Here is a 27,956-nt window from a genome sequence, read left to right as displayed (position 1 = left end):
GCTAGTTAACATAGTAATTCTTTTAAAGTCATACATAGCAATTCACTGATGTTTTTGGAAGATAGTCTTCAAAAGGCTTTATTTGCAAAATTGCAGTGACACGTTTTCCAAAAAATTAAATGCACTACCGATTTATTCAGCAAAAGCAGTTGTCTTGAGATTGCATAAAACAGAGCTGCAGTATCAGCCATAGAGGCTGGGATCTCACGTGCATTAAATTATAGTGGCTTCGTTTCTAGTGCACTGTGCAAATACAACCTCACGGTAGCCAAACGGCAGCTTTGATTTTGGAAGGAGGAACCAGTTGAAGGTGAATGCCCCTTTGTGCGTTATTGGCAACGGGCCTTGGGAAGAAAGCAACCAAAAACGCAATTTCGCCTCCTCTCTGCCCCTTTCTGTCGTACGCACTCACGCAAGGACACAGACACACAGGGTCCTTTTGAGCAAATGGTTAGAGACCAGCCCCGCCGGGAGGTTCAGCAGCTTCTGGGTCAGTGCCATAATGTCCTTCCCTCGGCCTTCCTGTTTACCCACCGCTTGAAATGGACAGTACCGCTTCCAGGAACTGTCTTGCCTTCGAATGAGGCCACCCCCCAACCAGTCCTCGTTTCCCGGCATCGTGCGAACAACCGAACAGCAACTGAGAGCAGATGCCAGCATCCGCTTCTTAGCTCCGAAAGAAATACGCCGACCCAGTTAGCCTACTAACTGTCAACTTCACAGAATGAGATTCCTGGACATTATTTCCCTGCTTATTTACTGCCTCTTTATTACAACGATCGCGATCTCCTCTTCAGAGGCAAGGACGTGTAAGTAAAAATTGGTCTACTTTCCAACTTTCGATAGAGTTCAGTGGGGCTTGCGTTTTTTTAGTTAATTGAGTCCTGTTTTGTGCTGTCTTCCTCAAGCTGTTTTCAGGACTGGAAGAGATTGTAAGGAATAGTAACGGAAATAATTATATACCGACATATTGTAGTGTATAGCCTCTTCTGTGAAAAGAATTCTGTGCCCTTCGAATTCCTAGGGATGCAACTTGATTACTTGTACGTTTACTCAATAAAATAAATATTACGAAGTTTAATGGGACATTGTTTTATTTTATGGCGCTGCTGGCTTAGATGGATGTGGTTCCTTATTGCCAGGAATGTCTGAGTCTTAGAGATTCTGATGTGCCTTTAAATTCTGCAAGATCTGAAATAGCTTTTTAATTTTCACTAAGCAAGTATCTTTTCCATCTCTATAAGCAATCATATTTGTAATAAGGCCAAACTGCAGGAGACTGAGTAATTATCATTGCAATGACAGAGAAAGAGAAATTTCTAAACCCAGCAAAAGAAAGGGGGGGGCCATTGGGGGTATTGTGAAATCATAAAAGTATTAAAAAAAACTACAATCACTTCTGTGATGAAAAGTTTAAACAAGTATTTTATGTAGAGGATGCAAATTGTTTTTTTTTTAATTATGTCTTCCTATAAATACATTTAAATAACACATGCAGCCTATTTAGAGATAAATTACCTTTCATCATTTGTATCTACAGTAAACTTAACTGAAAACATGTTTCTTCCTATCCTCATAACATTGTCTTCTATACATGCCCATCTACACAAGCTTAAACCATGCTTAGCTTTTCCAGAGTCTGGTGGTAAAGTAATGTGTTCTTTATTCACATACAATTAGAGACAGACGCTAGATGTAAAAAAGGTTAGGTTTTGTTATTCATTACCCTGAGGGTAATCAGGTGACTGTGTGGACTTGAAACAGATGCAGAAGAGTTAAGGGGAGCAGATTTCATGTCTGAATACTTTTCTGCTGTCCCTAGGATAGCTGAATAAGCCCTTCAACTTTGCAAGACAGAAAGTTTCAACATATTAATTTTAGGTTAAATTAGGAGATGAAAGCAGATTCATTAGCAGCCCACAGTTTCCCTCATTCAGTGTAATATAGTTTTGCTTGTTTTCCCCTTCCTTATTTCATTCCATAACAATTTTACAAATTAATTACGGAGGAAAAAAGAGAGAAATCCATGGCTTAAGTATGTTCTAGCAAAAGAAAAAAGAGAGAAATCCATGGCTTAAGTATGTTCTAGCAATCTGTATGGAAACTTTCATGTTTAGATACAATTTCAACATATTGAAGGTATGGAACATGTGACCTTTACAGATTTCATGGACACTGAGATACTTCATCCCATTATTTACCAGACTACTCGTAATCTTATGGTAATAAAGGACAAGAAGTCTAACTTCCACTGAACTTCCTCAGAACTGCTTCAGACTTGGCATGTGGGCCTCTTTAGTTACAGACTCTGAGATTACCAAGTTATCAACACAGCTAAATATAAGAAAATGTCCAAGAGAAAACTTTGTCCCCTTTTGTTAATATTGATTGGTAGGTCTAAAGGTGTTGCAGTTATCTTTGTTGCATAAGTCAAATAATACCTTAGGAATGAAGATCAACATCTGTTAAAAGTAAAATCAAACAGATCTTGCTTATTATAAGCCAATTAGCCTGTTGAGTGTTATAAATAAGCTTTAAGCTAGATATCTATGCTGCCTAATTGGCTAGATGAAAACAATATAGGTAAAAGGAAAATGGGGTGATTTTGGATTAAACTCTCATTTGCAGTCTAGGCTATGGACAAGCTGTCTGGAACTACCAGCATGCACAATATGGAATATTAGTGGACAGGGCTGCTGTGGAATACAAGATTCCTCCATATCTGGGATTATCAAGTGGAAAAGGTGTTTGACTTATGGGAATGACTTGCAACCGTGTCTGCCAATTTCCCCATTGATTTGCTTGTGGAAAGCCAGCACAGAAATTCACAAATGGCATGACTGGAGAAGGTGCTGCTATAATTAGAACTTCAAGGACCAAAGGTCATAAATACCATTAATTAAACTTGTCATAACTATGCAAAGTCATTGAATGAGTGGTCATAACTTGAGGACTACTTGTATACATATAACTTAATAATCACAGCTATTATCAGAAGCATATTTTGTGCTGCTTGTTTCATTATTATATTAACTCATTGGTTGAAAATCTTACTAAGCTAAATTTCCAACTTCCTGTGTTGGTGTACAGATTCCTTCTGTCCTCAGCATTGTGACATTTTTAGTTGACTGAAAGGTTTTGTGGCATTGCCAGAGAGCAGCTGGTACAAGTTAACTTGCTTGGATGGATGCTAAAGCAGTAGACCCTAAAGCAACAATCGCCAACCGGTGGGCCGTGAGAAAATTTTGGTGGGCCACAGAGAAATCTCACCCCCAGAGCATCCCCCCAAAGCAATTAATCCAAGCTGTGCAGAAATACAAGGATGCACCACCCCTCCCCACCCACTCACTCCTTACCCAGCAAACTTGCCTGCGAAATTGCTATTTTTCTTTTTCTGACCATCATCTGTTCTGCTGTGCCAGATTTAGATTAGCTAGGAAGCAGAAAATGGTTGGATTTCTCGCTTTCTAGCCAGTCTTTAGATCTTCCCTTAGGACTGAAAGTTTGCTTGCAAGCAAATTCAGTGCAGACTCACGGCAAGCAAATTTGAGAAACTGAGCTAGCCGATGGCAGATAGATAGATCACTGAATGATTCTGTGAGCAACTCAATCTGCCTGCTTTGCCTGATTTTGGGTAAAAATTGCAAAAATAGCTCTTTTTTATAAAAAAAAATCAATATTTTCATATATGGCATGTTGTGAGTTAATTTTGTGAGTTTGCTTGCTAGCAAATTTTATGACTTTGCTTGCAAGCAAATTTTATGTGACAGACTGAGCTAGCTGATGGCAGATAGGATAGATCTCTGAATGAATCTGTGATTGTGTGAGCAACTCAATCTGCCTGCCTGCTTTGCCTGATTTTAGGTAAAAGTTGATCTTTTTTTATAAAAAATTCAATATTTATATAAATATAATATTTACCTACAAGCCATGCCCAGCCGTCACATGACCACCAAGCCACACCCACAAATTAGGCCATACCCACAGAACCAGTTAGTGGTCCCTGGGATCTTAAAGTATGAGTTCGGTGGTCCCTGAGGTCCAAAAGGTTGGCAGCCCCTGCCCTAAAGGATGTAGCTGATTTTACCTTTTCACAAATTATGATGATCTTTTTTAAGGTATTCAATGATCTTGGGAATCAGGTGGCGTTCAGATTTCATAAATAATTGAATACAATAATTGAAACTAAATCCCGTGCATAATAGCATTTAGACACAAGCTTTGAGCTGCTGTTATCATAAACACTATGTAAGCCCAAATTGTTGGGGGCAATATGCTGACTTTGTAAACTGCTTAGAGAGGGCTATAAAGCTCTGTAAAGTGGTATATAAATCTAAGTGATATTGCTATATTCTCTTATCTAATTATAATGTTATGAGAGCACTCATTGGAAAAGAATCTGATGTTGGGAAACATTGAAGGCAAAAGGGGAAGGGGATGGCAGAGGATGAGAGGTTGGATAATGTAATTGATGCAATGAACACAAATTTGAGCAAACTCCGGGATACAGTGGAGGATGGGGAGGCCTAAAGTGTCTTGAAGAGTCAGACACAACTCAGCGACTAACTACAATGGTAAATAGTTTCTACCCATATGGAGAATGTGAGGTATGACATAGAATTTTATATTTGAGATAAAGTAGAAATCTATAATACTACAAAAGTTGAAACAGTAATATTACGGTTGCTAATGATGTAGATAACTTCTGTATCCTTGCTTCCATCTAGTAAAATAATAGGATAAAAATGTACCCTGTTCATGTCCAAATAACATTTTTACATCAAGAAATAAAAAGGAGATTGATTGTACTTCACAAAAACTCATAGGTTGTAATACTTGTATTAAGCTTTAAGGTGCTACATTTTAGATGCACAGATATTCTCCCTCGCCCTCCCTGAGTAACATATGCTGATGAAATTTCTCCTTGGAACATTTAAAAGCTATGGAGTGTTATCAAGATCTGGATTTAGTAACATTAAAGCCTCTCGAGGGATTATGTATGCATTGATTCAAATTCTTTCTCTGAACTTTAGAATCAAAAGGATTTTCTGCTCTGTTGTTTACTATGATAGGCAAAATAACTCACCAAAGGGAGAATTGCTGAAATTCTTAGTTCCTTTCTGCAAGTTTTAGCACTTTCAGAAGAAAAGAGGTATATTTTTGTAACAACAAATAAACAATAAGGTTGCCTGTGTTTTACTGATTTGAAAAATGCACATTCTGCATCTAAATTACTTCATTTGAAACAATGTTTTTTTTTAATCTTAATGCCTGTAAGCAACAGAACTATATAGAAAATAATTATTTCTATTAAAAACAATTTCTAATAAAAGTTACAGACCTCTATATAATTACTAGCAAGTCATACTTTGTGCTGTGTAATACAGCACAAACAAATGCATACATGCCTGAGATGTGATGTGTTGACCTCTCTGACTCCAGAAATGAACGAGTTTCTCTTCCAATAATTGCTCTTTTACCTTTCCACAAGTCTTGGAACAGCCTGTTTGATGAATACTACAACCACCTATTTTCCTCCAGATAAATGCTCCCATGAGTAAAGGGAAGTGGTCATCAGTTTTCCTGCTGTAGCTAAACTGAACACAAGAATGCCTGAGCTCCTTGAAATGCTTTCAAAATGAGAGTCACAGATTCAGTCAGAATTCAAATCTTTATTATGTATATTTTGTTTGCAATAACTAAAGAGGGATTTAGAAAAGGAAAACATAAAAACAAAAACAAAATAGGAATGATAAAGAGATTTTCTCAACTATGGCTTCTTCAGCCAAGAATAAATTTAACAAAATATTTTAAAAGTTTAATAAATACATTATAACTAGATCATTTCATGAGCCGTAGTGACTCAGTAGTTAGAATGCAGTACTGCAGGCTACTTCTGCTGCCTCCAATTTGGCAGTTTGAATTTCCTCAGGCTCAAGATTGACTCAGCCTTCCATCTTTCCAAGGTCAATAAAATGAGGACCCAAATTGTTAGGGGCAATATGTTGAGTCAGTAAAGTGCTTAGAGAGGGCTGTAAAGCACTGTAAAGTGGTATATAAGTCTAAGTGCTATTGCTAAATTCTATTTCTCATAAAACAAAACTTAAGTATTCTACATCTATATACACTATTCCCTAGAGCTGTGGTCTGCAGACCCTTGGGGGACCATGATGTCATCAGAAGATGTCTGCGAAGGCTTGAAGAAATGTTAAGATTTAAATCTTGAGTTAATTCTTGGGGGTCTGTGGCCATGATCCACATTGACTATGCCCAGAAAAAGTACTATCAACAGAAAAATAATGATTGTGATATAGCATACATACAGCATGGTGTTTGGGTTCAGGATTTTTATGCAATAAGGTTTCATGCAAAATTACACTTTTAACACCATGGCACATTTATGACACTTAGTACTCATGTAAACTAACACAAAGGGCTATACACATTCTACTGAAAATGGTGATTGACTATGGCATTTATGCATATAGCAAATTTAAAGACTGCCTGAAGTGCTCTTTTTTAAAAAAAAATCTGCTGAAGAGGGAATGCAGAAGGACATGTCTTAAAGGAAGGAGCATTTGTGTGCAAATAAATTTGGGTATACTTAAAAATAGCAAAATAAGAATCGTATTGATTCAAGAAGGAAAATAAGCCAAATTCATAGTTTGATCTTAACCAAGTGCTATTCATATAAATTATCATAAAAGACAAATGTTTGAGTTCTCTGGCGTTCATCATCACAGAGAGTATTGAAAAAAGCAGAGGTGGAATTCATATAAGTGTTCAAGGAACAGGCCAAAGTCTGCAGGGATTCTTGAGAATAGAGAATGAGCTATATAAAGGAACTACTATATCCACTTCGTAAATTTAAAAATAGTCGCTTATAAGACGTATTCTTAATAATTTAACCTAAAGTAGCTATGGTGAATTTGTGGAATTCTGTGTTTTCATATTTTTTAGTTGACTTAGGAAAAGACACAAGAAAAGGTGGTTAATACAAAACGTTTGCTTTCATTTAGTTTTATCTCAGAATCATGCTTCAGAGTTTTTGGTCAGAAAACGTCGTGCAAATTCTTTTGTGGAAGAAAGCAAGCAGGGGAATATGGAGAGGGAGTGTATTGAAGAATACTGCAATAGAGAAGAAGCCAGGGAAATCTTTGAAAATAACCCCGAAACGGTAAGAGCTCTCTGACCTTTGGTGTTTTGTTTCCCAAAATTAAAATAATCATGGCAGAAAACTCATCCTCATTTTGTCCTAATCATGTTACACAAATGTATCCATTTTTAATATTTATCCTTGTGATATTGGGGTCACCATTGTTGAAGCAATCAAAAGTCATATTTCATTTTTTTCAATTTGAAATTAGCAGTTTCCTTCTTCTTCTTACATTGTTTTCTGTGGATCAGATCTGGGATGTTTCATTGTGATTGCTAGGGGGGAGTTCATGGGGACTGTTGTGAGCCTAGAATGCCCCTTTGGTCCATGGGCAATTTTCTGCAGAGCTGTTCTGGTTCTTACAAACCAGACCACCCATAAGTTCTATGGCATTGCAACGAAATGGGTTTCAGTGAACAGGTTATTATTGTGAAATATCTGAACATTGTTTTTAGTTCATACATTTTCAAAATGATAGTTTGTTACATCCATTTATTTACGTTAAAAAGCACAGATAAGGCTTATAATATTTAATAACATAAAATATAGAAAACTATGTTTTATAACCTTAAAGTCCAGCTATTAATCAAGTCATTATTTTAAACAAACCATATGTACTTCTCATCAATTCATATACATTCTAATTAATTTCTTTTTTTAAAAAACAGGATTATTTCTATCCCAGATACTTAGGTAAGTTTACTTTTTTTAAAAAAACTGTTACATTTAGTAACAGAGGTTTTTTTAATGAAACTTAAAAACATCAACAATTTTTATTGTAGTAAAAATTTGATTATTGAATTATTGATTTATTGAATTAATTAGTGCTGATTTTATGATCCAATTTTTGTTTTTACAGTTCCAGTATTGACTGTTATGAAAGTCCCATGCCTGACACAAAATGGCACCTATATATATTAAGGAAAGAAAAAAGTGTCATATAATATCATTTGTTATCTAGTTGGGATGGCACTGTAGAGTCTGATCTAAAACTACAGTATTTTGGAACACTTGCTGAAACCAAAAGCATATTCTTTGCAATGTGATTCTGTTCATTTCTGTTACAAAAGTTTAGTTAACTCCCATTACTAACTTGTTAATGTATTATTTAATCAACACTTCATTATCTAGTTATATAATTTTGGTTGAAATAAACTATAAAAAAGAATATCTTCTTTATAATTTTATCAGCTTTCTTTATCACATAGAGTGCAGCACAGATATATCCTTGAACAGTTTTATTTTTCTATAATCAAGACTTTTCTTTGTTTCTCTGTTACTTTAATATGGGCACGTATTTCTTCAATATGAACCAATGGCAGTAGCTTAGCAGTTTAATTATATGTCACACTATCACACTAAAACGTAAGCCCTCACAGCAAAGGAAGAGCGCAAATGACTGTGCAGGGCCTGAAAAATGGTGGAACATAGAGCCTAGTACATTTCTGAGCTGAAATGGGCATACCAGGGCCTGGTAGAATTGATGCTGTTCCATGCAACATCTTTGCCTTTGTTACATATTTTGGACAACAAATAGACTCATGCGATTATTTCTATTTTTACAATACTAAATAAATAATACAAATGACAGTCAAAATAGACTTATTTGTATGATTTTTTTTCCCAATAAGAATTAAATTTTCTAGGTATACCCCAAGTAAAAGTAACTGCAATGTTGATTTTTTGTTCCTTCTCTCAATCTGTTGTTTTTGCAGAGATGGGTTAATTATTAGTGGAGACATTAGCATATACAAAGCATGAAGTATCAGGATTATAACAAGGTGTATAGAACAAATGAATAGGCATATAGTTCAAAACCTTCTAATTTATTATAGTAAAGCTAAGAAGGCACAATGAAAAAAAATAAGGCTACTTCCATATATCAAATGGAAGTTATATTTATTCTGCCATCAATTTATATTTTTTGTTCCTTTTTTAATGTTTGATTGAAGTAGAAGGTTAGAAGTGACCCTCTTTTGCATCTCTTGTTCTGGTAACAGCCAGATGTGCTTCAGAGTATTTGCTTTTCACCATGTGAAATTAAAATTATCTGCATTCATAATAAAACTAAAAGATATAATATTGTGTAAATGCTGGCCAAATAAAAAACCCAGCTCAATTTTTACAGAATATAAGAAACTCCCTTTGAACTCCTTGGTGGCCTTGGTTTTGTTATCATTTTTTCAATTCCCTTTTGTCAGAAATTGTCAAAAAACTGACTGAATTGTAGAACAGCATTGTAAATTTCATGGTCCATTAAATCTCAGCATCAAATTGTTCTCTGTAAAGAAAAAAAAACTGATTAAACTTCTTCATTCATTTAAATAATACATTTAAAATGCACATTTCCACAACTTGAATGAGAAGGTATATAGTCCAGGAAGCCCTGCACCATGTGATGTTGTTTTTAGTGGTGATTGCATGTCAATAAGCAGGTGCTTGATGCTTTCACAGACTGTCTGGCTTTATTCAGAACTGGAATTTTCAGAGCGCCATCACTGACTCCAGATTCTCCAGCTGATCTGCGGTCCTGTGTAACAGGTAAGATTTCTTACACATTTTATGCTTTCTGAATTAAGATGGAAACTATTATGTAAAAGAATTGCAATTAGTAATGCAATTGATTGCATCGATATACTGTATTTACCTAGTCCTGTGCAACAGTGGGAAGTATTTATTTTAATATTTATTTTAATACATGCATGAAAAGTCTATGAAAGGTATTGGTGGGGAACAACTTGAGTGAAGTTCTTTTGCTTTTGACTTTTCTTCTTGTAAAGGGTTTGTATCTAATGATGAAATTATATCCTGGTTTTCCTTCATATTACATAAGGAAATTGAAAAGATCCAAAGAACAATTTATATTTTTATTCTTCAGTAACTGTTTCTGTCTTTTATCCACAAGAACAGATAAGGCCTAAAGGGAATCATTTTTAATTGTCTTACCTGAGGACTGGACTGCTGCACTAAAGTTTGTGCAATCTCAAATTAAAATTGTGTTCTTAATTCATTCTTCCTTGATGTGTTCTGTATTGTCATTAAATACTCTGGGGATGGAATCAGTGATAAGCATGCCTGAGCATATTATCTTGCTAAATAGTCTCTAGTGAGAGTCAGTTCTCTGCTTGATGTTCATTTTTTCCTCAATTGTGCTTTGTCATAGCCCAATCTATTGGGACAACAGGAAAAATAAAGCAAACACAAATCTAAGAATTGATTACTAAGGCACCTCTAGCTTAAACATTTTGTAATGAAACAAATTTGCTTGTAGCCTTAGCAGAGCACTTGACAAGTACATTTTGTATGACTCCATGCTGCCGGTTAACACAGACTGAATTCACTGAGCCAAAATGTGGTTTCTTTATTTTCAGCATAATCTACAAATACATTGTGGTTTGATGACTTCTCTAAGAGGAAGGATGTCTGAGAATTCTCTTTCACTCAGCTTTGTCACAAAGGATCCATTAGGCTAAAGTAGCATGGACTTTTTATTTCATTTCTAGCGGGTTTAATCACTAAGACCAGTCCTGGGCAAATACTTATTCATATAATATGTGTTTTTTTTTCAAACTTGGCAACTTAAGATGTGGGGACTTCCATCCCAGAAATTCCTAGCGAGTCAGCAAGTCCACTTACCTCAAAGTTGCCCAGTTTGAAAACATAGATATAAGGTATGTTCTAGCATTCTTTCAGTTCATTTGTTGTACTTTGTAAGGGACTTTGTTGATAAGAGTTTAGGATTTTCACATGAACAGAATGTTTAATATCCTGGTGTGAGATTTGATTTTAAACACCCACAGGCTACCTTACATTACCTAGTTCAAATTGCTAGTTTGGTATATAAAATCTGAAATGATTTATGCCACAAAGGAACTACTTTGCTTATATAATCCTGCTGAGGGAATTCTGCTGTTGATAACTATCATTAATTGAAATGGAGATATCAAGGACAAACAACATCTTTCTTAGTGGTAGCAATTTTGCCTCCCTGATTTTCTCCATGCAGAGGTTTAAACAATTTTTCTGCCAAAACTAGCTAGTACTAGTGAAAAAAGAAAGAAAGAAAACTTTTCTGCCAAACTTTTTGATTAATTGAGTTTATATGGAGAATAAGAACAGATTATTTATTTGGTATTATGTTTTTACTCAATAAAATATTTTATGAGATTTTAAAATGTTAATTTTATAAATTGTGATAATTCTGTAATTACATAGAAAATTTTATAAATAAATTCAGTAAATGGGCAAGTGTTCACTTACAAAGAGATCAGAAGTTTATTCTGCACTGCATCTGAGACCAAGATGAAAGTCCAACAAAAATTTAAATTGCATCTGTAGGACTTTTATCTTCAGTCATTGAAGTCCTTTCTTTTTTAGGATGAAAATGAAGAAACAGAATTAAAAGAGAGCAGTTATAATATTAGCACTTTTCTGATTCTGTAATCTTCCTACAGTAATACCAGACCAGTGTAAACCTTTGCCATGCAATGTGGATGGTTATGAAGAATGCAGAGATGGACAAGCCACATTTACATGCATTTGTAAACCTGGATGGCAAGGAGAGAAATGTGAAGAAGGTATGGTCACTAAACTGATAACAGGGCATATCTTTTCATCATATATTTTCATGTTGAATATACATGTGTCAGTTCAGCATATGACAGTAGATTGTTTTTTCTTCACCACCAGATATAAATGAATGTGATGACCCTATAAATAAAAATGGAGGATGTGATCAAATTTGTGTTAATTTTCCTGGAAGCTACCGCTGTTACTGTGAAGATGGTTATTATATACAGTCAAATAAAATGGGCTGCAAGGGTAAGGAAAAAGTCAGAAAGTACAAATGACAACACACTGGAAACAAAAGCTCAATTTATATTATGAAATAAGACAAAAAGGCCAAATTGTATCAATCATAGTGCCCATGGCTATACAAGCAGATTTCAGTGTAACTTGTTTGAACATTAAATGGGAACATAGGAAACTTTCATATTGAGTGAAACTAAGGTTGTCAACAATAGCACTCCAGCTTTCAGACAAGATTTGTACCAGTCTTATATTTGGAATTACCCTCCATACCCTATCATGAAGCCACGAGCCTTTCTAACTTCTACATCATAAATGACCAAATTCATAAGTTATCCATTAATACAATGAAAAACTAGTATATTAGCATGTTGACATTGCGCTTTAGACAATCTACCACGCTTGCTAACAAATTTAGTCTATACTTACATGAAATTGAATCAGGATCAAAGAAAGGAGAGGGATAACTATATGAGTTCTGGCTTTGATTAAAGATGATTTGCTTACAAAACTTCATTTTCCTTCACCCAATCTTGGGCTATGGATAAGGATAATTATATTGAATTAATACTTCCAAAACAAACCCCTGCTTAAACATAATACTTTCCATACATATAGGATTGTGCATTTTATTATTCTATAGTCCACGCTAGATGATATTAATGGAATTTTAAAAAACCTAACATAGAATGAGCGCATGAAAGAAACTTCTCTTAGACAGTTCATGGAAAATTAAATTAGCAGTAATGTGGAAAATGAGATAACAATCCTTAACAATTACATGAACATTTGAGAATAAAATCCTTACCATTAGTAAAACGTCACATTCTGTTAACTTTTGCATTGTTTGTGTTTTACATATTCATATTTTCCATAATTTCTTGGGGTTAGTTAACATTTGCAGAACTTTTCCATCTTCATTCCATTGTATAAAATTCAACAGAAAAGTAACAATTCCCTTTTTGGAGAAATTAATGCACATTTTATATGTATAGACAGGAATGAATGCATATTTTATCAAAACATTTGTGGAACAGCAAAGTGCAAAAATACACCTGGGAAGTATGTATGTGAATGTGAAACTGGTTTCTTCTACAATTCAACTACAAAGAAATGTGAAGGTATATATATTTATTTTAAATAGATTCCTAAACAAAATACTAATTGGTCTTTTGTAGAGAATTTACTATAATTTTCTATAGAGATAATTGTTATTTTGATTTCGTGTAAGTTTCATGTTATAAAATATATGTTATAGAAATATGCCATGCCTAGGTTCTTATAAAACACACACGTTATTGATATCTAAAATGCAAAAATTAAAATCACACGTACATCAAACATACAGACAGCAGACTATCAATGTTAGGAAATGATGAAATTCTGAGCCAAAAAAAATCATTAAATTTATTTTTCCAAGAGTATTCTTTATTCCTAATTCTTTATGGTACCAGGAATCTCCAGCCTGAGAAAGGCCAAAAGAGAACCTTGTATAAGGGGCATTCTGCCTTCAGAAAAAGCCTTAAAATCTGGCTGTGCCTACTGGCATGGGGTCCTGAAGAAGTTGCTGCTGGTTGGAGGTGGTTGGTACACTAAGAGAAAAGGCAACCCGCATCTCTCTTCCAAACCCCTGTTTTAGCTTGTTTTATTTTTGTATTTTTAATTTTAATTCATTTTTATATTCATAAGTGCTGCACAATTGTTTTGTCTTGATGTAAGCTACTCAGATTTGTCCGAGCTACGAGATTGGCAGCACATAAATTTGATAGACAAATAAGATATTTTTTTAAGTTTTAATGCTGCATTTCACGTTGTCATGTGCCTCTAAATTCTTGATTGTGTTTGGTCAATACAATAAAGAACTCAATTTGCTTCATCAAGACGATATTTTGCCCTGGTCAGCTCACATTTTCTTTCTGGAAAATTATTTTTCAAGGCTTCTCAAATATTCAGAATTTGAATATGTACACATCTATGAATTGAACTGCTTTTTGGTATATAAGGAGAATGAATATATGCAGTATATTACATTCCAAACACTATATATAAGATGTTGTTGATTTAATATGTAATATAATAATAGCATAAAACTCTGATTTGTAGATTATTGAACAATAAATATTTATTATCATTATTTACATTTGTCCATATCCAGCAATTTCCTTAGAAAGAATACCTCAGTTCAGTGATTTTTACTCATTTAGTTAGCCTTTTCCACAGTATTTGTTTACTAATAAATTTTCTAGTTGCTTATTTATTGAGCGAACTTTGAAAAAAAAAGCTTCAGTTATTGTAATTTGGAAACAGCAGTCTTTTCTAAAGCAGTCTATCAGTAAAGGATCTTTTGGATACAATGAAAATAAGTCTTTGAAACATTACAATTTCATTTTAAAAATCATGAAAATGTAGTACTAGAGGCCTTACCAAGATAAATGGATAGTAATGGCATCCTATCAAACATTCAATAAGTCTTTGTTGTTGTTATTATTTTTGGCCTAAAACTGAAAACCTGATATTTATGGCATCAAGTTGATGGCATTTGGTTTAACTGGTAGCTGATTATTTTAAATGCAATAGAAGAGTACCTGCATCCATTTTTTATAAGTCATAAATTCTTAGGTGCCACCTAAATATGCATTTGTGCTATCTTTCAATTCTTCAATTCCATATTATTTATGCATGATTCTCAGAGGTTCTGCCAGTTGATTCATTTTGTCCATTTCCCTGCAGATATTGATGAATGTGCTGAAAACACTTGTTCCCAAATCTGTGTCAATTCTCCAGGAAGCTTCACTTGCTATTGTGATGGCAAGAAAGGTTTCAAGCTTTCCAAGGATATGATGACTTGTGAGGTGAAATATAATTATTTTTATTTTTCTTGATGCAAGGAGACAGCTAAATATCTTTTACCATCCATTTCTGCACTTTATCTTATTTATTGATCTATTCATAACTTTCTCTCTCCCTGTATTCAAAGCAACTTATTTTTATTACTTAGATTTATATTCTTCTTTTCCTCTAAAATTTCAAAACAGGATCCTCTAATTATATCTTATAAAGTCACATTGATTGAGCTGGATGACTTTATTTTATAAATAGATGATTAAAGATGCTCAGATAAAAGGTTAAGATTTCTATGACTAACATTCTAAAATATAGTTTAGATATTGTATTGTCATTAACCATAATAAAATACTGAATAGTTATAAAGTCAGGATTTATTTATTTTATTTATTTATTTATTTTTGTCAATTGCTTACAAGATAATAGGTATAAGTAAAAACATAGTTATGAATACATGGATACATATAAGAAAAATAAAAGAAATAAAAGAAACAATAGGACCTGAGTCCAACTTATAGTCAAAATTAGGCAACCATTATTCATTCTATAAACAATTGGATGGCTTAAAAAAACAATGCAAATAAAGGGTGCTTGATTTAGATTCAGGCCAGGGTACTAGGAAGTAGGATCAATGAAATTTTTAGTTTTTCTGCAACAAGTATGAATAGGAGATATTATAATGATTGTTATTATAATTGACAATATATGGTTAAATGTCTCTTGCCCTGCTTTTCCCTCTAACCTTGCAAATTTTTTTTGAAAACAATGAAAATATTAACTATATGAATGGTTACATACTAATAATAGGCCTCAACAATGGCAGATAGATTTGGAGAAGAGGAGTTTGGAAGAATCATTACCTAATGTTTCTTTTGCCTGTTATTTCTAGACTATACCAAATTGTCTCCCTTTGAATCTTGAAAAAAATTACGAGTTACTTTATCTGGCAGAACAATTCATTGGAATCCCTGTTTTGTATTTAAGGTTTAGATTGCCAGAAGTTACAAGGTAAGTAGATATAAGTAAGCATGTAGATAAATGAAGTTCTTTTGCTTAGGCTATTGTGATGAGCATATGTGATGAGCTCTAGGCAGTTTTATCAATGCTGGTTAATTGTATTTTATTATGTAACATTGTCTCTGGTAGATAAAACAATAAAAAGAGCAAAAACCAAAAATAAAATAGATAAAATAAAACAAATAAAATATAGTTGGCAGCAGCTTTCTTCTTTCCCACCTTACTTCATTTTTTTTTTCAAAAATCAGTAATGCTGTTTAAATATTTTGACACTGTTTTGGACATTGTCATTATTATTGACTTCTTTTTGAATTAGTTTATTTATTTCTAATGCTATCTTTTATTTCAAAAATCATATTCTGTGTCATTGCTTACCTTGCTATGTTTTGTGTGTGTGTTTGTAATTCCTGCTTTAATTTGGGTAGATTTCTGCAGTGTGTGTGTATGTATACACACACACACACACACACACACACACACACAAACACACACACACACACCATCAACTTTTCCATTGCTACATATTTTCCAATTTTAATTTCCCAATCATATATTTACAGCAAATTTCTTTTTTCCGTTGTTGTGTCAAATTGATTCTTGCTGCTGATAGCATACCTCATTTATATTTTCTGGACACATATCTAATAAAAAATGTGATCTTAATTCAATTTTTTTAAAAAAAATTCTGGATGCTTTGGTGCATTTCTTTTTGATACTTTTGAGTCTTTTTACATAATCATTGCATGCAATAAAACGTTCCTTCTTTCTTGTGGCATTTCCAATATTTATCATTGTATCATTTGTTCTGAAAATAATCAACGGAATTATACAGGTAGTCCTTGACTTACAACAGTTTATTTAGTGATCATTCAAAGTTACAACATCACTGAAAAAAATGACGTGATAATTTTTCACACAACCGTTCCTCACACTCATGGTCATGTGATCAAAATTCAGATGCTTGGCAACCAACTCAAATTTATGACAGCTGTAGTGTCTTGGAGTCATGATCATTTTTTGCTACCTTCTGACAAACAATGTCAATGGGGAATCCAGATTCACTTAACAGCGGTATTACTAATTTAACAAGGGCATTGATTCACTTAACTGTGGCAAGAAAGGTCATAAAATGGGACAAAACTCACTTAAATGTCATACTTAGCAACAGAAATTTTGGGCTCAAGGACTGCCTATATATCTTTTGTAAAGGTATTTTACAAATTTTTGATCACATTGTAGCATCGTGTATTTTACTGATTTTTCTTTAGTTCATTATTCCATTGTTATTACAGCTTTAAAATTTTGGACCCATTTTATCATACAGTTTTTAATTTCTGCTGTGTACATTTCATACTTGAATAACAATTTTTAAATACACACTAATAAATTATTTTTGATTGTGTGCATTTCATATTTTATCTTTCTCAGGTCCCTCCTTCTTATTTGAGATCACTTTTTATTTTTCAAGTTATTTGCAAATGCATTAATCATGAAAAATTCTCATGTTCATTAAGCAATTCTTGTTTTATCTTGAGCCATGTATCATATTGGCATAGGTATAACTACATTCTTATGTATATATACAGTCTTCCTGCTGCATACATTTTAGGCTTGCCCTTTTCTCAATTCAGATTTTCTGCAGAATTTGACTTCCGGACTTATGATAAAGAGGGTGTGATACTGTATGCTGAAACCATAAACAGTACAGCCTGGTTTCTACTTGCACTGCGTGAAGGAAAGATTGAAATTCAGTTCAAAAATGAGCTTGGGACAAAAGTAACAAGTGGTGGTAAAGCTATTAATGATGGCTTGTGGCACATGGTAAGTCTTTTTCAGCAAATGAGAACCTGAAAACAGTCTCACTATTGTGAACTGAAAAGCCATATAAATAATCTAAACATATAGAGATAAACAGCTTTATGAAATAAGCCTTTTTTTTAAAGTAATACACTTGTAGTATAATCTGTAACTCTGTTTAAATGAAATAATTGTATGTGTTTTATTATACTTTAAATCATAAGTCAGGATTTCCATCAAGATTTTAAATATAAAAATAATTCAGACATTCATTGCTTATTCTTAGAATTACTTTAGCATTTAAAGTAACTTAAATTAAAGTAATTTAAAGGCTGGATGGAGAGCAACGGGTTGAAACTAAACCCTTGCAAGATGGAGTGCTCTGGGTTTGGGGTTCATTGACAGAGGGGGAATTGCCACCTTTGGCCTTGGATGGGATGGCACTACCCCAAACAACCCTGTGCGTAATCTAGGGGTTTTACTGGACTCACGACTCCTGCTCAAAGAGCAGGTGGCGATCATGACCAGGAAGGCCTTTGCACGACTGCAGGTTGTGCACCAGTTACACCCTTTCTTGGACCAACGGTCCCTACTCACATGCCCTAGTCATTTCCTGTCTTGATTATTGCAACACGCTGTAGATGGAGCTGCCCTTGAAGAACATCCGGAAACTCCAGTTGGTGCAAAATGTAGCGGTCCACATAGTTTTGTGCAGACCCCAGTGTGCACGTTTTACCTCTCCTGCGGGAACTGTACTGGTAGCCAATATTGGTGCAATTCAAGGTACTGGCTGTCACCTTTAAAGCCCTTCATGGCTTGGGACCAGGTTATCTGAGGGAACTTCTCTTACCGGTCACATCTACCCAACCCATTAGCGCGGGGAGGGCAGGGAATGCTGCAGGTCCCATTACTGAGGGAGATAAATCTGGTGGCACCTAGAAGGGCCTTCCCTGTAGTGGCTCTGTCTCTCTGGAACATCATTCCCCCAGAGATTAAAATGCCCCCCTTTTTAATACTCATAATTTTAAATCCCGGAGACTACTAATATGAATTTTGACTGACAGTGGCTTTCTGGCATTGGTGGGATAGAGAGAGAGAGAGAGATCAGGCAGGGGTGGGATTTAGACCCCTGATCTAAAGCTGTCAAAAGTCCAAAAACTGGTCAAGTAGCTCTGGGGAGGCCAGTCATAAATTAGAACACTTGCTAAACAACCAGTCATTAAGTGAGGACCACTTGTATTTGGTTTGCCAGTCACCTGGCCACGCCCACCCAGTCACATGACCAGCAAGCCACGCCTACCCAGTCATGTGACCAGCAAACCACACCCTCAAATTAGGCCACACCCACAGAAATTTGAATCCCACCCCTGGGTGGGGGGCACCAAGGATGAGTTTGTAGCACCAAGGGGGCAGTGGACCGAAAAAGTTTGGGAACCACTGCTGTACATACTTCTCTAAAGTATTTTTCAGAGTCTGAATTAATAACCTATCTACTGAGGACAATAATTAGAAAGTCATTATCTATGCCTAAGTTAACATAAGTGCATGTTGAAAGTTTGGGGATTGATTTTCTCTAAAAAAATATTTGAATTATACCCATTCAAACACCAGCAGTTCTTTGGTAATAACATAACAGTCCAGTTGGTCACAGGTTATGATGGTTATATAATCAAGATATTCTGCAATACTTTTTTGCTTGGTAAAAGTAGAGAGCCCTCTGTACCAGATGCAGTTCCCAATTTCAGCACTTCTCCCCCCCAATAATGCTTTGCTCCATTTCCTGGCCCAGACAATAAGTCTTTAACAGGATAACACTGTCTGGTGCAGCTCAGGATTATCAACTACCACTGCTCTCCCAAAACAATAAAAGTTCATCAGCCATCTATCTTAGGGTGGCTAACTATCACTTTCCTCCATCATAATCCTTCCACTTTCCAGAGTTCCACCTAGATTTTACCTCCCTTGTCCTGCTTAGATGACCCTATTCACTCCTTTTTGCCTTCTATGGGAAATTAAACTAATTCAAACGGTCTGGTTATATTTATCAGTATACTAAAGCAATGCATGTGTTCTGGATGGATACATGAAAGGATGCTAAGGGCCCATGGGATCTCACAAACCGCATTGTGCCGTTGCATGTTATACTAGCTAATTTGTTTTTAGCAAATGTTGCTCCAGTTATGTGAATCCCTTCAACCAAATCAGGACCTTACTGCACACACATCATGGTTGCTGGATTGGAAAAGATTATCAGCATTTATATACTTCCTATACCTTTTTTTATATTTAGATCTCCGTGGAAGAACTAGAGCATAGCATCAGTGTGAAAATAGCGAAAGAAGCAGTGATGAACATCAATAACCCAAGTCCTCTTTTCAAGCTTTCCAATGGCTTTTTGGACACAAAAGTTTACATTGCAGGAGTCCCTCGCAGAAGGGGCAACAGTCTCATTAAATTGGTAATTTTTGTAGCATTTGCTGGGGCATCATAGTGCAGTAAATTTATGTATAGCAATTAATGTTTGGATTTTTTTTTCTTTTAAAACTCATTGTTCTTATAGAGATATTATGTGTATGTTGTATAATATCAAGTTTAGGAATTCATTTTTAGAATAAAAATGTAATACTAAACTGCACCTACTATTTTTAGAATCTTGTTAATCTAATGTTCTCACTAAGTGTTGATTATAATTTCTTGAATTCTTGAATAGCATGATTATTTTACCTGAGAATCCAGGAAATCACTGCCAGAACACTTCTAGAGAATCCAGGACTATGAAAGGTTGAATGTGGTGAAATGCACACATGTACACACATATCTATACACATATATTAAATATACATACCTATTTGAGGATCAATTGCCTCCTAGATTCACATGACACCTATAAAATGATCTGATCCCCAAGCAGGATCAGAGTTCAAACAATGATGAAAAAAAACCCTAGCTTTTTTTCCCTTCATCATCATATTGTTTCATAACTTTCAACTCACAGGTATTGTCTGTTATTCCATGCATAAGTAGGACTGGAGTAATCTGTCCTGAAGAAATAAATTTGAAGAAGTATCCAATTAAGTGTTATAGCTTCTTAAAGGGTTCTTTTTTTTTTCTTTTACTAGCACTTGTAGTGAAATTACTAATACATTTTCATGAGCTAGAATAGTATTTGTCCTGCAGTAATTTGGAAGTAAATTATAGTTGAAAGAAGGACTGTCAGTTTTAAGCATTCTATGAGATAGCTGTAAAAAAGCAATACGGGTGTTTGTTATTAGAAAGAAAAAAGGAAAAAAGATGTCTCTTTATAAAGACACTACTATTCTAGAGAAGAAAACTATATGCTTCTTACTTCAATGAGGAAAATAAAGGGCAGAGTTGCTAGTAACATAATGAAATGGCAGAAAAGATTAATAATAGTTTAATCCTGCCTGAAGTAAGAGTATAAACATAAATAAGTTTGAATGTATTGCTTATGAGATTCTATTTTGAAAATGTAGCCACGTTGAAAATTCAAGGCTTATCTACTGAGCTATCTGCTTTGCAACATTTTTAACTTGATGATAATTCATTTTTCTTTTTTTCACACAAAAAATGGGCATTTACAACTTCTACAAAAGACAAAAAATTTATGTGCACATAAATTCTAACTTATCATTAGTTGGCTATTTGCCTGACATGCAGAAATCGCATCTAGCTTTCAGCAAAAAGAAATGTTTGATCCCAGCTGTCAGTTGTGTTTGCAAGTGTTACACTGAAAGTAATTCTTTATATCCCTTCCCTTGGAATCCAATCATGTATTGTCATATTCCAAATTTTTGTGGGACTCAGTTGTTCCTCAATGAACAAATGGTGTACATGGAAAATATTGAAACATGGCTTTATGGAATCCTAAACCAGGAAAACAAGTGACTCTTAGAATTATATCCCCAAAGGTTAGAATAAAACCTGATCTGCAAAAGAGATTGTTATATGTAATTTTAGATCATCAGAACTTTAAGCATATACTGACAGCTGTTATCACCTTAGTAAGTCATACTTCAAACTATATTTTAGTGTTGATGTCATAAAAACAACCAAAACTTAGGATTTCATTATATGAAAATAGAAAAACATTTGGTTATGGAAAGCTTTTTAACATTGCTTTGTGTTAGTATGCCACTGTTTAATAGATTAATGAGTTAGATTAAATCAATGAAAAATCTTTGAAAACAATTAAAAATGTAACCTGCTAGGGCACAGACTATTTATAATATGCATGTATAGTTACTGTAAAAAGTCCGTGCAAAACATCTGAAAGAAATGTTTCACAACTCTAAAAGCACAACACACTTCTTTAGCAAATGTTTTAAATATCCCAGATAGATAGCTTGCAAAATGGCTTACGAACTTTTTATCACAAGATTGGCTAGCTAAATTCCCCTGTTATTTCTTTGCCTACCTTGCGTAATTTTATGATGCAAGTATTTCCTTGTATATTTTCCACTTGTTCAATAACCCAAGTTACAATGGGGGATGAACAAAGAGTTCTTAACTACTTGTACTTGTGGCTATTTTAGCATCTCTGCGAATACATGATTATCATTTGGGTACTCAGCAAACATCTCACAATTATGACATTAGAGCATCCTGAAATCCCATGATCACCATTTGTGACTTCCATTGCCAGCTTCTGATAAGCAAAGTCACTAGGAAAGCAAGCAGAAGATCACAAATAGAAATCATGTAACAGGGACTGTGCAGGGTTTGCCGATTGACAGCAATTGGAACTGCAAGGGCTGCCATTGTAAATCAGTATGATCACATAATGTCACTCCTTATGATCTTTTTGCTTAGCTATGAAGTTCCTAATCCCAATTATCATTTGGTAATGACAACTGCCTGTATCTACAAAGAAAAAGACCTTTGCATGATTTTCTGCAAAGCTACTTAATTTGTTCTTCCCAAGAAACTATTCATCCACCTTCCGATAAATTCCTTGTCATCTTTTGTAGCTAATGAATACTAATTAAATTTTTGAAAGTTGTGAAAATGATGAACTAATAGAGTATGATTTGAAGAGAAAGAAATAAGTGCTAGCATAGAGATTTAAGTAGATTCCTAGTAATAGTAATCTGAACTACTGTAAAGTTATGTATATTTATACCTGTCTTGTCAATATTTTAAAATGCAAATGGTATCAACAAATCCAATGCAAATTCCAGTCTCAGATAATATTCCTGGAATGATGTAATCAGTTCTATAATATTTTTTTTTACAGATTAACCCCCGTTTGGATGGGTGTATTCGTGGTTGGAACTTGCTAAATCAAGGAACCTCTGGTGTAAAAGACTTAATTCAAGAGAAACAAAGCAAACATTGTTTAATAAATGTTGGAAAGGGATCTTACTACCCTGGCACTGGCATGGCAAAGTTTCACATTAGCTACAGTAAGCTTGCTTGTTTGACACAATTTCAATGCCATCCTCCAATCATAAACTCTGAATCGTATTGGTGCATGTTTATCTATAGGTGTGTCTATATATACATACATACTTATATAATCACAATAATAATATCATAAAACTGTTAAATATACAGTATTGCAAAACATGTCTCCCAAAATAAGCCTGATAAAGAGAGTTGTTTTTGCTTTCTTCTTAAATGTTAATAGGGAAGGTATCATTTTACATTGGGGCAAAGTATTCCATAAGGCTGGACCAATCATGGACCAGACAGTTTTTCTGATCCTTGCTCCCTTAGGTTCATTAACTGATTGTTTGACTTATCATGTACCACTGTTGACTCTTAGCAACCAGATAGACAGACCTTCTCTAGGATCCTTAGCTTTGTGATAGATATGTATCTATAACATGCCTTCTCCATTGAAATGTACAAAATGGGCAGATTCTATTTGGAACAGAACGTCCACAAAATAGCCAGAATCCATCATAAGCTTCATAGGTGACAGCACTTTGAATTTTACCAGGTAACATGGGTCTATAGGAGACCAAAGAAGTGGCTTTTGTTTGTTGAATTGGTTTTCTTTGTCAGTACTTGAACTGCAACATTTTGTTTCTGAATATTCTTCAAAGGCAGATCTAAACAGTAATCCAAACATAAGATGCTGTGCCTTGAAGTATCTGGGTCCAAGAATGATAACATCTGAAGGTGTTGTTTTTTGGTTTGTTTTTTTGCAAGATTTTGGAAGTAGCTTGTTATTGCCTGTTTCCTACAGGCAAGAGAGAATGACTGGCCCAAGATCACCCAATTCATAGCTATCTGGGGTTAGCTGTTTCACAGCTATCTGGGGTTACAAATCATAGGGTCCCAGTTTCTAGCTTGATAGTTTTATTACTAGCTGTTGCAAACTGACTGTTATAGCTGTATTGAAAATGGAGTCTTGCCTACAAGGTAGGTGTTTCAGCCCAAATATCCTTGTAAATCATAGCAGAAAAGGGCATTACAGAGGGTGATGAGCACAGCACAAAAAAATATGGGCTGTCCCCTGACACCACTGGACAAAATTGCCAGGATCTGCTGCCTCAGCAGAGTGAGGAAAATCCTCAGGGATGATTCATACCCTGGTCAGCACTTCTTTACTCTCCTACCATTGGGCAGGAGATATAGAAGCATAGCCAGCTGAACGAATAGGCTGAAAAATAGTTTTTATCCCTACGCTGTCAGACTTCTAAATGCAACAAAACACCACAATTAGGTTTAATATGATAGATTTGCAGGGCCAGCGCAACGTGCAAATGTTCATACCAGTGTAATATAATATAATGTCACATACATATAGGTATATGGGAATGAGTGTTAATTATTACTTATTTGGGTTTAGGAAGTCTATTTCATTTATGAGTTATTGAGATGTATTTTGGGGGGGTGGGCTGCACCAAGGGAGGCTCATTTCAATTTCATTGTACACATGTTGTGCATTGACAATAAACATTTTGATTTGAGAGGTATTTCAAAGCTATAGGCCTAAACTGTTGTCATGATCTATCTATCCAGGCTAATGGGTGAAAGCTGCTTATGATAGAGCACTCTTTTCTGCAAATATTGCAAATATATGAGCTGGCAAATATTTCAAGAGTTATATTGAATCTACTTACCAGTTTAAGGCAGAATAGAGAAATACATAAGGTTTCTCTTTTGGAAAAAAAAATCTTATAACAATGTTACAATACATTTTTAAAAAATATATGTTTCAGGAAAAAGTAAAATAATCTGTTTCAAAGGGTTTTTTGTATGTGGGAAATGTGAGAATAAATGATTATTTTTTAACTGGCTGACAACATTCCTTTCTCTTGCTTTCTGGTAAAACAGATAACAAATCAGGCAACGCAGATGATTGGTTAATAAATGTGACAATGGCTATCCGTCCATCCACAGACACTGGAGTAATGTTTGCCTTGGTTTCAGGTGAAACAGTTCCTCTTGCTTTGTCTATTGTGGATTCCAACTTAACAAATGTACAGGTACTTTTTTGCTCCCACCGTATGAATGCCTGATGGAGAAAATTAATCTAGGTATCTAGTACCTCCATGACACAGGGGAAAAATAACTAGGAAACTTTTCAGTCCTTTTGCTGTGACAATTTGATGCCACCAAGGTTCAGTAGAATTTTCCCTAGCTTAAGCCAGATAAGATATTGAGAGGTAATTATGTTTAGATGTATGTATAATTAGTTTGATTTTGACAAGCATAAATTTATCTTTTTCACCAACCCCAGGGAGATTGAGATAAATTTCTCATTCCCTCTCCTTAGTCACATCATTCAAAATGTCCATGGGGTAATTCCTTGTTTGAAATAAATCTGTGGATCTCTATAAGAAATCTTCTTCTGATGTATGTCTTTACTGTGCACAGTTTTCATGAAAAGATAATTAAAAGAAGCGGTGACTGCAGGATGGAGGTCAAAAAAGTTAAGATGACAGTTTCAGCAGCACAATTTGAAGTCCTGGCATTTATTTATTCATGTATCATATTTATATGGCCGTCCATCTTGTAAAATGTGACTGTATGCATGCATGCAACAAATTGGACAGGACTTTGATCTTTCTGCCATCTTGATATTTTAATAAAACCCTGAATGCTTCTGATTAAAAAAGTAAGCCATCTGCTGTAAGATGATATATATTTGTGGAAACATGGTTCTTCATGTCAAAAATTATTTTGTTTACATTTAGAAAATAGTTTGAAGAATGTTAGTGCTAAGCGTTAAAGCAGCAGATCAGGGCTGCAAAAATTGTAAATTTGTATTTAATTATTTCATATGATTTATTGAAATGCTACTAAGAAAGATAAGTTGATTTATTCAGCTATGAAACTTACATTCATTGAATTATTTTCACTAGTATTTAAATATTCATATTTCTAGTATTTGTTCTTTCACTTAATTGAAATGCATTTTCTGTATTATTTCGTGATGCTATTGTATTTATTATATAGGCTTTTAAAGCTTCTTTGGATATGGAAAAAAATGAAATACAAACTGAAATTGATTATCATCTTATTTTTTTTTCTGAATCCCAGGAAATCATTGTATCTATTCAGAATGTCATTGTTGCTCACTTAGAGTCAAGAAATTTATGTACCTCAAAAAGAGTGCAACTCAGACTCAAGATAAGTAGACAGCAGCTTGAACTTACAGCTGATTCATATTCAGTTATCACCTATTCAGAACATCATCTCTCTATCCTTGAACAAGCAATTAATAAATCTGTTGATACCTACCTAGGGGGCATTCCTGGTAAGTCTTGTTCTTAGTAACCTTCAGTAAATGCATATAGGATTACAGTCTTCTAGACATGTGAAGAAGACAGGCTTTAGACAAATCCACTCCAACATTCACCAACTTATGGTGGGATGAGTTTCCATGAAATTCTGAAAAAATACATAAAAATCAGCCTTGAAATTATAAAATTTCAGTTTTTCACCTAGACAATAAAGTTATTTAATTGTGTGCATAGTTCAGCATAGCCCTGAGAAAATCAGTTAAGAAATAGTAGAGTAAGGTGGTTCAACATATAAGGCATGGATTTCACATTTTGTGTTATGCAATTCTTAGTGGTTCTTATTAAAAGAAATTATTCCTTATACAACGTTTAAAAGTTTCTGTCAGTGGAAAGATGAACTAGTAATTATAATACATTATCAGAGAGTGAAGCTGCACTAACACATCCACATTTTGGGCTTTCTACAACCCATTTGTAGTGAATTTATCTAAAGAGAACAGCCTATTTGATTTCTTAGGTTGAATTTCTAAACTACCTAAGAAACATATCCATCTGCAGCATGATCTCCTTTATGGATACTATCTCAGATTTATGAGTAAGACTCAGTAATAACAATTCTATGCTTCTATCAAATCAGTAAGTATATTTTACCAATACGATTAACTATGAGAGTTAATCAGAAATATAGATTCCCTTTTTCTAATATCATGATGTGACATCAAGAATGTTTTGATACCAGTTTTATTACTGATAATAATTGTACTAAAATGATTACAAAATTATTTCAGAAATACTGAATTTGACTCACATATCAAATATGATTTTTCTTTAAACATTTTTATCCTGTTAATTTGTTTTTTAATGTGTGAATTACTATTAACTATTCTGTGTTTTATTCAGATGTTCCAGTTGAGGCAACTCCAGTTACAGTTTTTTACAGTGGCTGCATGGAGGTGAAAATTAATGATAGAGAGTTGGATTTGGATGAAGCCATTTCCAAACAGAATGACATTAGATCCCATTCTTGCCCACTACTGTTACAACGGAGACCTGAAGTCATGGATTTACCTTCTGATTTTTAAAATCTACAGGAAAACCCTGGTTGTTCTGCACAAAATGGATTGAACTGTAAATGCTGTTTTATTTCTGATAATCTGTTTTCTGAACATATACATTTCAAAAATATGTCCAACATGAATGGACAGAACCAAGGTTAACCTCTCATCAGGATAGCATTGCTGATGTCATTTCAAGATTTTAGTTTTTTAGTTATCATATTTTGTACTTTACATGTGTTTTGGAAAAATAAAAGCTGGAAACATCTTGTTGCACTTACTTTATATATTCTAGTTATAAAAATAGGATATTTCAGTTTTTCTAAAAAAAAACAGAATAAGATCCTTTGGTCCTTTGAAAAGGATAGGGTGGGTAGGGTAGGATAGGATAGGATATAAACTCTTGATGAATATCCATTTTCTTAATCTTGCAATAATGTTTCAAAGGTAATAATCAAACTGACAAAGAAAAAAGAGAACAAAGCATTTGTGAGAAAATTCAAACAAATATGGGTCTTAATTTATTATATTAAATGTATCTAATCTCAATCCTATAGACAC

General features: G+C 34.3%; 1 protein-coding gene across 1 annotated transcript; it reads left to right on the top strand.

Annotated features, from left to right (window-relative positions):
- Nucleotides 1-387: 387 nt before the first annotated feature.
- Nucleotides 388-27,663, top strand: PROS1 (protein S). The gene is made up of 15 exons (XM_026700758.2): nucleotides 388-809; nucleotides 7,020-7,177; nucleotides 7,825-7,849; nucleotides 9,611-9,697; nucleotides 11,611-11,733; nucleotides 11,846-11,977; nucleotides 12,961-13,086; nucleotides 14,696-14,817; nucleotides 15,699-15,817; nucleotides 17,458-17,647; nucleotides 19,914-20,081; nucleotides 22,878-23,046; nucleotides 24,929-25,080; nucleotides 26,138-26,354; nucleotides 27,241-27,663. Exons 1-15 carry the CDS (start codon nucleotides 725-727, stop codon nucleotides 27,420-27,422), a joined length of 2,055 nt encoding a protein of 684 aa, XP_026556543.1. The 5' UTR covers nucleotides 388-724; the 3' UTR covers nucleotides 27,423-27,663.
- The last annotated feature ends 293 nt before the right edge of the window (nucleotides 27,664-27,956 follow it).

Source organism: Pseudonaja textilis, chromosome 7, assembly GCF_049901715.1.
Source record: "Pseudonaja textilis isolate UNSWEBS1 chromosome 7, rPseTex1.2, whole genome shotgun sequence".
Classification (NCBI taxonomy): domain Eukaryota; kingdom Metazoa; phylum Chordata; class Lepidosauria; order Squamata; family Elapidae; genus Pseudonaja; species Pseudonaja textilis.
Note: the sequence above shows the minus strand (reverse complement) of the source record. Positions and strands in the feature narration are given on the sequence as shown.

Coding starts and splice junctions, on each gene's coding strand:
- PROS1 (XM_026700758.2), top strand. CDS start 725: ATGAGATTCCTGGACATTATTTCCCTGCTTATTTACTGCCTCTTTATT. Junction 11,734..11,845: donor AGGAGAGAAATGTGAAGAAG/GTATGGTCACTA, acceptor CTTCACCACCAG/ATATAAATGAATGTGATGAC. Junction 23,047..24,928: donor AAAGTTTCACATTAGCTACA/GTAAGCTTGCTT, acceptor CTGGTAAAACAG/ATAACAAATCAGGCAACGCA.